The sequence below is a fragment of the Gadus chalcogrammus genome, chromosome 19 (assembly GCF_026213295.1).
Source record: "Gadus chalcogrammus isolate NIFS_2021 chromosome 19, NIFS_Gcha_1.0, whole genome shotgun sequence".
NCBI lineage: Eukaryota > Metazoa > Chordata > Actinopteri > Gadiformes > Gadidae > Gadus > Gadus chalcogrammus.
In genome coordinates this window covers 61,568-73,665 of record NC_079430.1, presented here as the reverse complement: position 1 = coordinate 73,665, position 12,098 = coordinate 61,568, and the positions used below count along the sequence as shown (strand labels likewise).

Below are 12,098 nucleotides of genomic sequence, written 5' to 3'. Positions count from 1 at the left end.
GACCGACATCACGATGGAGAGCCACTGTCACGTTAAAATTGTACCGGGGGCGAAAATTGTACCGGCCTACGTCATCGTTTGTTTACATCCTGACAACCTGACAACCTGCCCTGCAACAGACGACGCGATGCAGAAAACATGTTTCCAAACGACGAAATAACATAATACAGATAGCGGATCGCTATCTGAATTATGATAGATAGCGATAACACTTGTTTTTACTTTATATTTGTATTGTATTTAATTGTTTAATCGAAACAATAAAGAAAATTGCCCGCGAAACGGGCGATCGCGTCAAATGACGCGTCAAATCACGTAGGAAGGTTCTTGAGCATTCTAGACTATGAAACCTGCTTAAAACACTCAGTTTACTAGCTAAATTCGATTAAACAATTCAATACAATACAAATATAAAGTAAAAACAAGTGTTTTCTAGCGATCCGTTATCTGTATTATGTTTCAAGAACCCTCCTACGTCATTTGACGCGATCGCCCGTTTCGCGGGTAAAACATTGTCATTTGACGCGATCGCCCGTTTTGCGGGCAATTTTTTTTACTGTTTCGATTAAACAATTAAATACAATACAAATATAAAGTAAAAACAAGTGTTATCGCTGTCTATCATAATACAGATAGCGATCCGCTATCTGTATTATGTTATTTCGTCGTTTGGAAACATGTTTTCTGCATCGCGTCGTCTGTTGCCGGGCAGGTTGTCAGGATGTAAACAAACGATGACATAGGCCGGTACAATTTTCGCCCCCGGTACAATTTTAACGTGACACCACCATCGTGATGCCCCCCCCCCGCCATCAGACACACACTCATCCTCCTAGTCTCTTCTATAGTTAAGCTAAAAACGTTGCAGGGATTGCTCTGTAAATTTAATTAAGAATATATCTAATGCATATGCATGCTATTTTAAATACGGTAGCCTATGCCAGCGACGCGACTTCCGCGATCTGATCGCATTTCTCGAGGCAGATTACAGTGCCATGTCGCCAAACTATGACTGTGCGGCTGGAGAAGATGTACAGCGAAGCAGCAGCCTCGCCCCGTGAGATCCTGTCCTTAACGGAGAAAGTTGCCATCACCATCGATGCTTGGAAAGCATTGACTACGGAGGCGTATGCCTACGGGACCGAGACCGTTCACTTTTTCACCGACTGGGTTGTGCAGAGTGCGATCCTGTAGACCCGCTCAACATGTTCGGCTAACATTTTTCGTTTCCAAATATTTATTTTAGTGCCTGTGTGTTAAATTAAATGTTTTTATATCTTAAAAAAATTCCGTTGCAAATAGGAGGCGCGCAGCATCAATATCTTAACTAAAAAAAGTTAGTCGGCCAACGCAGACACATTGTCATTTAGTATCTGAGCATACTGTTTGAATATCCATGGAATTAGTGAGATGAAAAGTAGCGAAGTTGTGTTGTAGTTTACATTTTTGTTCTTAATTTCCTTAGTAACTTCCATCATGCCACGGAGAACTCCCCTGCAGGATGCCACTAATCACATCCTTGCAGGAAGAGACAAGAATTCAATGTTGAATTGATATTGTGACCAGTGGTTTTCAGTCTATGACTATTGTACAAACATCAATATAAATTAAAGTTGTTAATAGTATTTAAATAATATCTTAGTTAATAGTGGGCCTGTCTGTTGCTGTATTCTACACTTGGACATGTATTCATTATTGTACATGAGGAATTGAAAAAAAAAAAGCACAACGTTGCATTGTAGCAATTTATAGGAATAATTCAGTTTTATGTGATTATTTGCAGTGCTGATTTGTATCCAATGGATAGTCTGCTACCCCTGTTACTCTAATAAGGTTGTGTCTGCAGGTCGTGGTATCTTCACTTTAGCTGTTTTCAATCAAGGAGACTTTGTGGCCGAGTATAGAGGGGAGCTCATTGATGCAGCCGAAGCTGAACATAGACGTAAACTGTACCACAATGCATGTTCGATCTTCATGTTTGACTTCACATGGAAGCAGAAGACATGGTGGTAGGTTCAGAATGACTAATACTGTATGTTTAGATTACTATAGTGAGAAGTCAGGATTTCTGAAGTAAAGATCTCATGTTGTACATTAACTTGCATCAACTGTGCATCAAACATCTATACTAGTATTGGATGTTGGCATTAGTGTACTGTAGTTGCTTACAAATTGATGTACAATTCACTATGTCACTATAAACGTCTGATTAGTGCATGATGTTTGTACATTTGCAGCATTGATGGAGCACTTGAAGATGGGTCATTTGGACGACTGGTAAACGATGAGCACAAGGCACCAAATTGCAGAATGAAGTTGATCGAAGCAGATGGGAAGCCACATCTCTGCCTTTTTGCACTGAAGGAAATTATGGCAGGAACTGAAATCACTTATGACTATGGTGGGAAAGAATGGCCCTGGCGTAAAGAGGTGGGTCATTTTGATTTTTTCCCCCTATGAATTGGTGTCAAGGTTTAAAAATATAGCCTATAGTTTGACATCTTGATAAAAATGAAATCTCTTTGTGTTAAACTGTGTCAGTTTCATGATGCCACAGAGATTACACAATACCTATCGCTTGTTAGTGCCAACAATCATAACCAAAAAACAGAAGTCACTGCTTGGTGAGAAGTCACATCTTGGTGGTCTTCAATCTGGTTTTTAGTCAATCGTGTCTCTCTCCCAGATGATGACAGCAAGCTTATCTGAATGTTTTGTAGATTCCCCCTACTGTTACAAGCACTGCTGCCCAAGAGTCTATCAAAGACCGTTTCCAAGCACAAATCATGCCATCCACAGTCTGTATTGAAGGTCAGTGACTGTTTGACTAAATGTTTTATCTAGTTGTCAATGGTGTGCAATAGACGATTGAGAAAAATTTTGCCACATATGGCCATGTTTACTGAGATGGTTTTTACATTAGTTATGGTGGCCGTATAAACATATTGTGTCTATAAAGAATGTGAACCAGCGACAGTGTGGTTGCTTCCAGAGTGATGCACAACCCCACCCTCCCTGGCCTTCTCCATATTCTTTCGTGTATTCTACAGAGACCAGAGAAAGACCAGAAGTCCAGTCCTGCAATATGACATCAGGCAGCTCTGCTTGTGAGGTAAGGTTGAATACGGCTGTCCCATTGTTTTACAATGGCTAAGGAAAGAAGTAGGTCACAACACAAAGCATCACCATGTACACCTGGCATCGTTTTATTGAACGAGGGCACAGGAAAATGTAGTGAACTAGTCCCCTGCTTGAAGAAACAATGCCTGGTACATACTAGGGTCTTGTAAGGCACTGTGCATTCATGTCCTGTGTTCTCTTCAACAGACACCGAATGGAGAGCAGAGTCATCCAGTCCCACACCAGACAGTCCAGCGCATGAGGTTAGTTTGAATTTAGCTGTTTATTTTGGGATGAATGAATGTTTAGAAATGATGTAGTTTCGTAAGGGACATATTTATCAATGAATTACAATTATACTGCAGGTACAGTCTGAAAATCTTTGTCGGTACAGATAGTCATCACTTAACACTTTTTCCCCTGTCTACATCATTTTGAGTGTCATACACTTAAGGGTTTGAGTGAAATGGACACTGTACCAGTTGATGCCTGCTCATCTTTGCATATTGCTGTTCATTTTTTAGGTGCACTGTGTCAGAGGTCCAAGTGGCACTTCTTCTGCGAAAGAGGGGATGGGAGAAGTTGGTGTCCAGCACCTTGCTGTGTTCTCAGCAGACCTTGGCAGTGGTCAGTTACAGTTTTGAGTAAATGCTGTTAATTTCTGGCAATGCATGTCATGCCTGCCAAGGGGTTGCAGCATGTCAAATGTGGCGATATCAGGCCATTTTTTCATGTCTTGATGCCGGTTTACACATTAATATGGGAGGACTGGACACACACACACACACGCACGCCCACGCACGCACACACACGCGAGAAGGAGGGGCTCGGCCCGCCAACTAACGTGCAGAGATGCAGGGGCAGCTTCGCGCTTCGTAACAGAGACAGGGCAGAGCGCGAGCGCGCAGCGGGAATTTTATGAATGGTGAATGTAGGAGATAACTTCCCCTGCTTAAAGTATTTTATTGCAGTTATACCCAACCGATATTTCCGAAAAATAAACACAGAAGTGAAAGATCTGTCACAAGACGATTGATACGTATCCGTGCACATTTTTAAGTGGGTATACGCAAATCCTGGTGCGTTCCGAGTGGGTATACGGCGCATACCTGCGTATCACGTAGACTACACCACTGGTCACGCGTTCTCTCATCGTGAAGGTGATGATTACACCACCCAAATGGTTTTGTAATCTGACAATCATTTTGAGTGTGTGTCTGTAGCCTATATATAATACATATATATGAAATGTTTTCTTGTATCATTATTTTTTTTAGGCTGAGGGAACGGAGCAGACTAAGACACACAACATCTTGCTCTGTCCAAAAGGTAAATAAACTTTTTATTTTTTTAAATGATAATTCAAAATAGTCATCTCGCAATTTGCATGATCACTATTTATATTTCTACATGTTATTTTATATATTTAAATGATGGGTTAGGTCATTTGAGGGAGTTTTCAAAAATATTTGCCATAGTGAAAAATATACTTTGAATCATCCTTTTATTTTTACTTGAGTAAAAATAAAAGGTCAGTCAACTTTGAGTACGTGCACGTGCACGAAGGGGTCACTCGCGGGGGAGTGCAGTACGACCGTTTGATTGACGTACTAACTGTCCAATGCCACTCGTGGTTCTGAAAATCATTGGCTGGAGTTTTTCGAGCCCTGCCCGTCAGTAGGCTACTTCTAACTCAGTGGCTGTAAGTGGGTTATGATAAGGATTTCAAGTCATTTTCAAGTAGAATTACACCGTCAGAGCCAGAGCGTCAGCCTGGGCTGTTCTCAGCATACCGCAAAAAAATTAAGAGGGTTCAAGTTCCAGTCCCCAAATTCAGTTGAACTACTACCTGGACATTTGTGATGGACAGAGCTGCCTTCAGTTTTGGGCCATGAACAGGCGCACCCTCCCCTCTTTGTTCAAGGTGGAGGTAAGAGTTATGGCAATTCCTGCACCAAGTGCACCTGTTGAACGTGTGTTCAGCCATGGTGGGGTGATAATGTGACCCCATCATTCACAACTCAGTGACAAAGTACTGTCAAATATTTTTTTTTGCAAATACAATGCATTGTAAGTCGATGTATGTTGTGAGGCAGCAAGATTGCTACCAGCTTTCAGGCTATTTCCCCTTCCTACAGTATGTGTATGTGATATCACTTTTGAAATATTCTTTTTTTTTCATGTCTGATGCCATGTGTTGCAAATAATATTCTACAACATGTAGGGAGATTGAGTGATTGACTTGAACTGTTCTCGTATACAGCCACCTAGAGGTTCTATTTGATTCTGTTCATAGGTTGGAGATAATGATCATAAAAACATTTTCAAACTATTCACATAATGGTTTTGGAATGTTTTGAATATTTTGAGTTATTGTTAATGTTAAGACATTGTTATTGTTAATGTTGAAATAAAACTCAACTTATGAACCACTCTCTTTACCGATTTTTAAATGTGGAAACTGGGTTAGATCATCAGATTTTTGTATGACTTGACTTGTGACTTGCTTGACCTGAGCAATGACTTGACTTGTGACTTGCTTGACCTGAGCAATGACTTGACTTGTGACTTGCTTGATTCTCACCACAGTGACTTGGGACTTGCTTGAGACTTGAAGGTTATGACTTGAGACTTGCTTGTGACTTGCACATGAGTGACTTACCCCCACCTCTGATTTATACTACAATGTCCGTCCGATGACCCGGTCCAGGAGGGTCAAGTTTCAACCAGATCCTTGTGATGGCCTTTTTACCTGCAATTATAAAGATTTTAAAAAGAGTTGTCTTATTTTCCAATTATACAGCCCAGGTTCAAACCAAGGTGCATATCTGGGGTTCACTGGGAATCTTATATCTTTAATAACTCCTCCAGAATCTGAATAACACTAATCCAAAATGTTTGAACTTTTACACCTGTCCAGAATATATGTGAGTAATTGCTGTTTAAGTATCCACATTGTCTCCAACAGTGCTGCTGTCTATCCAATTGTTTATTGTTCAGGTGTAATGAAAAAACGGATACCTTTTCCCACCCCAATTCCCTCCATCTGTTGGAGCTAGTCGAAGTGCTTTGGGTTTTCAGTATGCCAATCACTCACTGATAGTACAGTGTTCAATTCTAATTCCTACTTTGTTTTTACGTATAGTGTACTTCTCTCATTTCTTTTTTGTACCCCCTGTACAGTTTAGAAACAATTTGAGGGTGTTTGTTTATATTAACCTGTCAGCACTCCAATTTCTTCATTACCATCTACGGTTATTCCTTTTTTAATTTCTGTGTCATAAATTCTGTGTCAAATTCTCAATTGTAAGAACTTCAAAATATCCTTGTTTTCCAAGTTAAACTAAAATAAATCAGTTTCTCCAGATCCAAAATGGAAAGTTTTAGAAGGCCAAATTAAAAGTTTACTGTCTCCAGGAAGTTTATGTATTATATTTGACAACCTCATTCCCTAATTGGAGTGTCTTGAATCCTTTATTCAGCCCAAATAAACCAAGATATCAGTTTATCCCAAGCTGTAAATTGGGAATCAGGGACACTAGCGATAAAATAAGTACAACAACTTCGGCATAAAATTAATTCAACGCAATCCACTTGCTGTCCCTCTGGCTGTTTCTCTCGCTGTCTCTGTGTGTGTTCTTGCTCCTCACTCCGGAATTTTCCTCTCTGTGTCAGAGCCCTCACTTTCATCACCTGCCCTATCCCACACCTCCCCTGACTCCTCTGGCTCTCCCCCTTCCTGCTTCTCAGCTCTCTCAATACCTTGACTTGTTTCTCTCATTACTGTTTCTCTCCCTTTTTTGTTTACCGGGGCAAAAAAGGATGCAATGTCCCTTCCTCGTTTCATGATGATGAAAAAAACATAGGGGCATGCATTACATTTCGTTGCCTAACCATCCCTCCCTACTTAACATACAACTTTGCTCATGTGTATTTGTCATCGCAATGCAAATGCCAAAACAGATTAAGTTACGAGGTTCACATCACAAAATTGTGTAGCCTAAACCTATCAAGGATACTGACATTTGGATACTCGTTTCTGCTTCGATGAGTTTGCTTAGATATGATTAAATTTCTAAATATACCGAGACCAGACATTTACATACTTAATTTCATTATCAATGCGAGGAAGTACAGTAACAGTCATTTGCAAGAACAAGTCACTTACGAGATTACATAGTTTTGCTTACTGCTTAGAAATTGTAGCTCCTTTCTCCAAGAGTAGTTGCTGAGCTCTCATTCACTGAGCAGCAGCACCAATGTTTGGTTGCGCCGCTCTATTTTAACAGTGTACAACGTTGCTGTAACGGGTCGGGAGAGGACCCAAATGTAGCACACGTAGGCAGGCAGACAATCGGTATTGACTTTTATTTAACACATTCCTCATGGATAGTTCGAAGATATCACAGTGGGGTAAACTTGCTTTGTGGGTAGACACGGAGTGTCCTTGGAGGACATGCCGTGGGAGCCGACAGGTAGTGATGGGCAAATGAAGCTTTTATGAAGCATCGAACCAGTTGAGCCAGTGTTTCGAAAATGGGTTCATTACTCGAAGCTTCAGTGACAGTGACCTCTGCTGGCGAAGTTCGAGGCTGCAGTGGATTCAACGTATCCCTGCTTTGAAAACGATTTGACGCACAAACACACAAACCCAAATACTTAATAGCATGATCTTTTCACGAATAAAGATTGATCTAAATACAGATGTCTAAATTGTTCTTAAAGGGATATACCTAGCCTTCTGTCCAGATAGGCTAACTGATGTAGGCTAGGATATAATTGAAACAGCATATAAAAACGTTCCCCCCAGGAATGGGATTTGAACCCGGGTCCTCCACTCCACAGTCAGTGTGTTATCCCCTAGTCTACTCTAATCGATACCTTACGTTGATCTATTACATACATACCGTACTATGCACAACTCCCGTAAACGATTATAGCATCGATTGTGTTTTTTTTTTCATTACCGCCTAAATAATTAGGCGGTGACCAGCTGGCTTCGGACAAGGTTGGTTAGGTGTGCTTGAGTAACTCTAGGGGGTGATTATGTGGGATGGGGTTAGACACTCAAAGATTTGTATTGAGGTAGGCTGCCTTACCCTGCGTTCACACCAAAAGATGCATTTGCTGCCCGAACGCGTTGACGCCTGAGTTTTGCGGCGCGTCAAATCAAGTTTTGCGGCACGTCAAAGGTTTGCGGCGCGTCAAAAGTTGAAATATTTCAACTCGAGCAGCATTTGACGCGCCGCAAAATACGTGAACGCGCCCTTCGCCCGTGCCCGACAGCGGGCACGGGCATGCCACGCCGCAAATCAGATTTTGACGCGCCGCAAATCAAGTTTTGCTGCCCGTTTTCTCGGCAGCAAATGCTGCGGCAGCAAAGCAGCAACGCGTCTCTACATTCACTTTGAATGGGATCACGACGCGCGTCAACTTTTTGCATCTTTTGGTGTGAACGCAGGGTTATGGATTGAGTCGGTTTCTTTTTTTTTGCTCAAAGCTTCTCCACCGAGCCGCGGACCAGTCAAGTGATTCATTCAGGCAACGAACCAGTTGCTGCTTCGGACGTCACATGTCACGTGGTTTTTTTTGCTCTGAAGCAAGCTTCGAAGCAGTGCTTCTTGGGAGTTGGTTTGAAGCACGTATCGAAGCTTCAGTGTCACACTGCCATCACTACCGACAGGTGATGGAACCGAGCAGACAGAAGACAGGCAGGGCGCAGGCAGAATTCGTTGTCAGGGGCGGAAGGCAGGGTCAATCACTGGGACAGAGACAGGGCAGGCAGGTCGGGGACAGGCAGGGTCGATAATCTGTTGTCGGGGGCGGAAGGCAGGGTCGATCAACGGGACAGAGACAGAGCAGGCAGCTCGGGGACAGGCATGGTCGATACCGGGGAATCAGACCGGAAAACGCTGGAGACTAGTACATAGGACAATCCGGCACTGAGTGAACTGAGAGGAGAGTCTATATGTTGGGTTGATTAGTGATCAGAAGAAGCTGAGCGCAACAGGTGAGGAGAATTTGTCTGATGAGCGGGTGAGGAGAAGGAGGGGCCGGTGGGGAAACACTGGGATCTAAGGTGGATTAGTTCCGCTTTTGGGCCTTGCATGTAAAATCATAATAATTTCATATTTTTTTATTTAGTCAGCACAGGGGGGGGGGGGGGGCAGGGACATTTCTACAGAGGCATGGGCCCCCCGTAGGCCTCCATGTAGAACCGCCACTGTTGGAGCTCAAGCAGCATCCCCAGCGGGTCCCTTTAAACATTTTAAAGGTTGTATCAGCAAACTGTTTGAAGCGAGATCCCAAACAAACAGAGCCAGCTCGCCCCTCCCTTCCATGTTTCGTGCATCCAGTAAAAACTATCATGAACGCAGCGCAAAATCCCAAAACACCCACCCCTTGTTGGTGATTGATTGGAATACTATTTATTTTGGTTTTGAGTGGTTGGTAGTACCATTTGTTTTTGTTTATGATCTCGGAGCATAGGCTGCTTACAGAGACGCATTTTTTGACGGCCTGCTTATGGGGCGCGCAGCTGTCTGATCGTGAGGAAAGATCAGATGAATGTGATCATTTATGTTTCGGCCCAGATCGCTGATGCAACCTTTTAAGCTGTAAATCAAATGGCCATTGATCTTAATTCTGGCTGATTATTATAAAGGGATTATATGCAAATGTAAAAATTAGCATTGAAGCCTGGCATCTCAAGCACCCTGTACAGAAAAGGCCAGCCAACCCGGTCAAAAGCCTTTTTCAGCGTCGAAACCAGCCAGACCTGGGCCCAGTTTCCTGAAAAGCATTGTTAGTTCGTAAAGTTCCTCGTACGAGCATCGTACAGTTTTCAGACCGTATCCTGAAAGCATCGTTGCGTAACGAACGTCGTGAGAACACACGTCGATAACGAGGGCTCCAGGGGTACTCATGGGGTGCTAATAGCATCGTTACTATAGCCTCAGTGGAGTCACCAGCTGGACATTCCGTGATATTGGAACACATCCAATTCCACGGATTGTCCGGCTGGCACAATTTCGCAATACCCCAAAAACAGTGGTTACCGGCGATATATTACTCATAGACTACTGTTATATATAAACAGCAAAGACAGAGTCATTTTAGAAGTCGAGAACAACATAATTTATTGCAGCAATTTGAAATTCCAAAAATATATACGCACAGCCAAAATGTGCCGATTTAAACGTCACGTCACAAGGCAACCCTGTCACAAGGGCATACAATAAAATCGAATGATTGCATTGCTCTTGTGTGGGAGGTCGCTTTCGAGCTGCACTTGCTTCCTCCCTTTGATTTTAATGCAAGCATCGTGGATAAAATGTCCTCATTTTGATCAATGACAGAAGACATACTGTACATGAATAATGCTGAGACCAGCAGGTGTTGGAGAATTTTTGCAGGCGTTTTTTGTTGCGATTGTTTGTCATAAAGCACTTTGGTGAGGCTGTGATGAAGTTCAATATTTCTTCTTCAGTATTTCCTATCTAGACAGTTATGAACATCCCTGACCTTAGTGGAGTGCACAATCGCCAAGTTTACATTGCCCGCTTACATTGCCCGCACCATCCTACCCCTGCCCAACAATGTGGACAGGATCTAAAGGATCTATAAAATAAAAAAAATCTGCAGCACAAGAGGCGTGATCAATGGGCCCAGTTAGAATAACTCTGTACGCAATTGGCTGCTTGCAGTCGCTTCCCTGTCGTCATTGTGTTAAACCAGCCAATAGCGTGCCAGGGGGAAAAGCCATCACCAGTGGGGTGTTCCACAAAGCCGGTTTTATCACATAACCGGGTAAGTTAACCCAGGGTTTGCTGTAACCCTAGGTTTTCCGTTCCAAAAGGATCACGGTATGTTAGTTGCTATAGCAACATATGCTCTGAATCAAACCTGGTCGGACCAGGTTTTACGCAGGTTAAGTTTGAAACATAACCCGGTTTTGGGTATTTCAACCGGCGTTCACCGCAGATTTCATGTGTTCACAATGGCATGCCCTTTTGATGAGAGAACTGCTGATATCAGAGCGCAAATTATACGTGCAATCCTCCGGGAGCGATTGATAAGACCACGGCTCGACATCTTGGCATATCAAATGACTTTTTCCTGGAGTGGAGAGATATAGATTCTCGCGCAAATCTTTAATATATTTAAATAGCCTTACATAGCCAACACTACCAATCGAGGACCTGGCCTCAGTTCACTCCAGACTATTTGCGTAGCCCTCCGTTTTTTTCAAATGGTAGTTTTATCTAGGCTATAATGCTGGAGATGCTGAGCACATCACAGTCGTTTCAGATGACCCATCCAAGATTTGTATCGGCCTCCTATCATACAAAGAGCAATATTGTCTGAGTACTATGCCGAGAGGCACTTACAACACAAAGTATAAAATAGTCCCAACAGACTTGCATCCACTGGAGAATGTTCGATCGTAGCCGGCGGCTTCATTACAAGCACTGATCCATCTTGATCTGTGAAGTTGATGAATTGTCACTTTTAGTGTGGGGTATGGCCCATGACTCTCTGAGGTGGTAGGTACCTCCAGGTACCCCCTCCATGCCAGGGCGCCCTGAATTTATGTTTATTAACAGCTCCTCCACCGGGGTCAAGACAATTTGAGGGCCAGATCCAGTCTGCCGACTGTCGGCCTTTTCACGATTGGCTTAAAAAAATGGCTTATTTAAATTTATACCAATAGGCCTACGATGGTGGGAAAAGCTTACCAGTTTGTATGTTTTTTATACTTTTTTATACTTTATACTTGATCCTCTGACTGCTTTGAAGCAATCGGAGTACATATTGTTTTAGAAGAAAGGGGTTATGTGGTAGGATCTTTAAGAATGCTTAACTGGGATATTTATATATTCATGGCTCAAATATTAAGGATCATGCTTTTGACGTGTAACTAACGCATATACGCGGTCAGCGATCCGCTGCCAGGCTTTGGTTCTCCGGGTTCCAGA

At 42.7% G+C, this 12,098-nt stretch overlaps 1 protein-coding gene across 1 annotated transcript in view; it reads left to right on the top strand.

Moving 5' to 3' along the window:
• Window positions 1-1,008: 1,008 nt before the first annotated feature.
• The window catches only part of LOC130372757 (alpha-2-macroglobulin-like), a 48,831-nt gene continuing 37,741 nt past the window's right edge, over window positions 1,009-12,098 (top strand). Inside the window, exons 1-7 of the mRNA XM_056578918.1 lie at window positions 1,009-1,180; window positions 1,847-1,942; window positions 3,051-3,112; window positions 3,328-3,383; window positions 3,645-3,747; window positions 4,245-4,280; window positions 4,398-4,449. Of these exons, the coding sequence (XP_056434893.1) occupies window positions 1,009-1,180; window positions 1,847-1,942; window positions 3,051-3,112; window positions 3,328-3,383; window positions 3,645-3,747; window positions 4,245-4,280; window positions 4,398-4,449 (577 nt within the window). The remainder of the gene's footprint in view (window positions 1,181-1,846; window positions 1,943-3,050; window positions 3,113-3,327; window positions 3,384-3,644; window positions 3,748-4,244; window positions 4,281-4,397; window positions 4,450-12,098) is intronic.